The following is a 2,495-nucleotide window of genomic DNA, read 5'->3' as shown; positions in this document are numbered from 1 at the left end:
AGCAGGAAACGGTGCCAGGATCCTCTTTGCTGCCCCCCCCCCACAATGCCGGTCCCTCCGCTGCCTCCGGGCACCAGGTGGGGGGAGGGCAGCAGCCTCATCTGGGGGATTTCCAACTTTCCTGGCTTGTTTTCCTGCCCTCCTGCCCCCCATCTCCACCAAGGCCTTTCCTCAAGGTGGCCTTTTTTAAAATCTATTTCTATTCCAATTTGGTTATTTGTTACAAATAACTGAAGGTGGCCAGCACACACAATAGTCCTTCTGTTTCCCCCAGAACAACAACCCTGTGAGGTGGACGGGTCTGAGAGGGGGGGACTGGCCCCAAGTCACCCGGGGACACCCATGCCTCAGGCGGGACTAGAACTCCCAGCTTCCTCGCTCTGGGTTCCCTTTGGGGGGGGGCGGGAGAAAGGGAGTTTTGGCAGAGGTCAGAGGAGGGATCAGAGACCATGTCAGGATGGAGAAGTGAGGGGCATTGGGGGGGGGGTCAGGGAGGTGTCTAGTTCAGTTAGGCAGCCCCCCCTTCCTCCTATCGCCCAGGTCTGGACAGCCCTTTGTCCGGAATGACGGAGGGGGGGTGGACTAGAGGACCTCCAAGGCCCCTTCCCCTCTGTGTCGCCTGAGTGTGCCGGGAGTTCTCGGGGGCTCTGGAGAGCCGGGCAGTAGAGGGCTTGGGGGTCTCCCCACATCTTGAAGGCTGAGCTGCCTTTGGCCTCCTCCAAAACTCTTTTTTCTGCTCCTTCCTCTCGGAAACTCGGAGGGGGAGGGGGAGGAGGAGGAGGAGGAGGAGGAGGGGGGTCTGTTCAGGGAGGGCAACTGTGGGGGTCAAGGAGATCCTGAGGGTGGCCAGCATCAGGCAGTCCGATCCCTGCTCTGTTCTCAGAGGCAGGAACACACACACACACACACACACACACACACACACACACACAAAACCATCTGCTTCTCAGCTGAACAAGTCTCTCTCTCTCTCTTGTTGTTCTCTTACAGAAATTCTGCACACAACAGCACAGAGGCAGCCATCTGGTCTCCTTTCACAGCAGTGAAGAAGTAGATTTTGTGGTCTCGAAGACCTCCCCAATTTTGAAACACGATTTTGTCTGGATGGGACTGAGCAATGTCTGGAATGTAGGTCCTCTAATGCTAATCTTCCTCGATTCAACTTTACACTTTCTGAGGAGGTTTTCATTTGTTTGTTTGTTTGTTTGTTTGTTTGTTTAGAGGGATCCTCTGGTGGGAGGCAGAGGTCTCCCTATTCAATGTTCCTGCCTTGGAGAACGGCAGGGAAAACCAAAGCAGAAAACCTTTAACTGCCATCCTCTCTCTCTCTCTCTCTCTCTCTCTCTCTCTCTCTCTCTCTCTCTCTCTCTCTCTCTCTCTCTCTCCCCTCCCCAAATCCTTCCTTCCTCCTGAAGGACCCACTGCGGTCTTGAAGGGCCGGATCCTGCCCCGGTCCCCATCTCGGCCTTGGATGGCCTCTACACCTGGGAGATGAACAGAACAGAACAGAATAGAAATATTAATTAATTTCATTGGGCTTTGACACTCTTTCTCTTCCGGAGACCAAGGAGGGTCGTTCGGAGCGGTCACCACGTGGGGCATGGGGCAAAGTGGCCCCCAAGCTGAGCTGGTGACTCCTGGGACCCCTCCAGGCCGTTTTCTCCTCTTTTCCCTCTGGATCTCCTGACTGTCTCCTCTCCAGGCAGTCCCCAAGCGGAACCCTGCTTAGCTGCTCCGGGTCAGCTGGGGTGGATGGAGAGAGAGAGAGAGAGAAGGAAAGAGAGAGAGAGAGAGAGAGAGAGAGAGAGAGAGAGAGAGAGAGAGAGAAAGAGAGAGAGAGAGAGGGGGGGGGGAAGCTCTGCCCCTTGAAGCTCTGCCAACTTTTCTCTCTCTGCCCCTGGGCCCTGCACAGCCAGAGCCCCCTCCTCAGTCGGCTCACTGGGGTCTCCTTGTCTTTCCAGGAATGCGCCAAGGAGTGGAGCGATGGCACCAAGCTCGACTACAAAGCCTGGAGTGGACAATCTGATTGTATCACATCCAAGACAAGTAAGTCCATGTGGTGGTGCACATGGTGTTAGGTCAAGGAGGGTGCACTTCCCTCCATGAGGACCCCAGAGGATCCTTCTCGCAAACCCCCCTCCTTGGCCACTGGGGACCTTTCTTGACCTCCTGGATCTCTGAGCTGCCTCAGTCCCACACTCTGCACAGACAAGGGAACACAACACAACCATGGGAGAAACCGTTCAGAACGGGACTGGAGCTCTGTATGAAAATTATTACGGGGCCATCAGCTCATAATGCAACTAACAAGCTCCATCTTAACCTTGTTCCGAAAGGCCATCATTGTCTCAGGGCATCTGGCTTTTCCCCCCTGGTTTGCTTGCTCAGATGTAGATCAATTTTGCAACACCCCATTGCGGTGAGAAGAACCTCGGACACATTTTGTCTGTGTGTCTGCGGGTGTGTGTAGAAGGGAAATATTAACACATGCCTGG

At 54.7% G+C, this 2,495-nt stretch overlaps 1 protein-coding gene across 1 annotated transcript in view; it reads left to right on the top strand.

Moving 5' to 3' along the window:
• Window positions 1-2,489, top strand: part of LOC107287549 (snaclec trimecetin subunit beta-like) — a 36,217-nt gene extending 33,728 nt beyond the window's left edge. Inside the window, exons 3-4 of the mRNA XM_015816075.1 lie at window positions 991-1,128; window positions 1,962-2,489. Of these exons, the coding sequence (XP_015671561.1) occupies window positions 991-1,128; window positions 1,962-2,078 (255 nt within the window). The 3' untranslated portion in view covers window positions 2,079-2,489. The remainder of the gene's footprint in view (window positions 1-990; window positions 1,129-1,961) is intronic.
• Window positions 2,490-2,495: the final 6 nt, after the last annotated feature.

This window comes from Protobothrops mucrosquamatus, unplaced genomic scaffold (assembly GCF_001527695.2).
Source record: "Protobothrops mucrosquamatus isolate PMUCROS unplaced genomic scaffold, P.Mucros_1.0 scaffold_108, whole genome shotgun sequence".
Classification (NCBI taxonomy): Eukaryota; Metazoa; Chordata; class Lepidosauria; order Squamata; family Viperidae; genus Protobothrops; species Protobothrops mucrosquamatus.
This window is presented reverse-complemented; position numbering and strand designations above follow the sequence as displayed.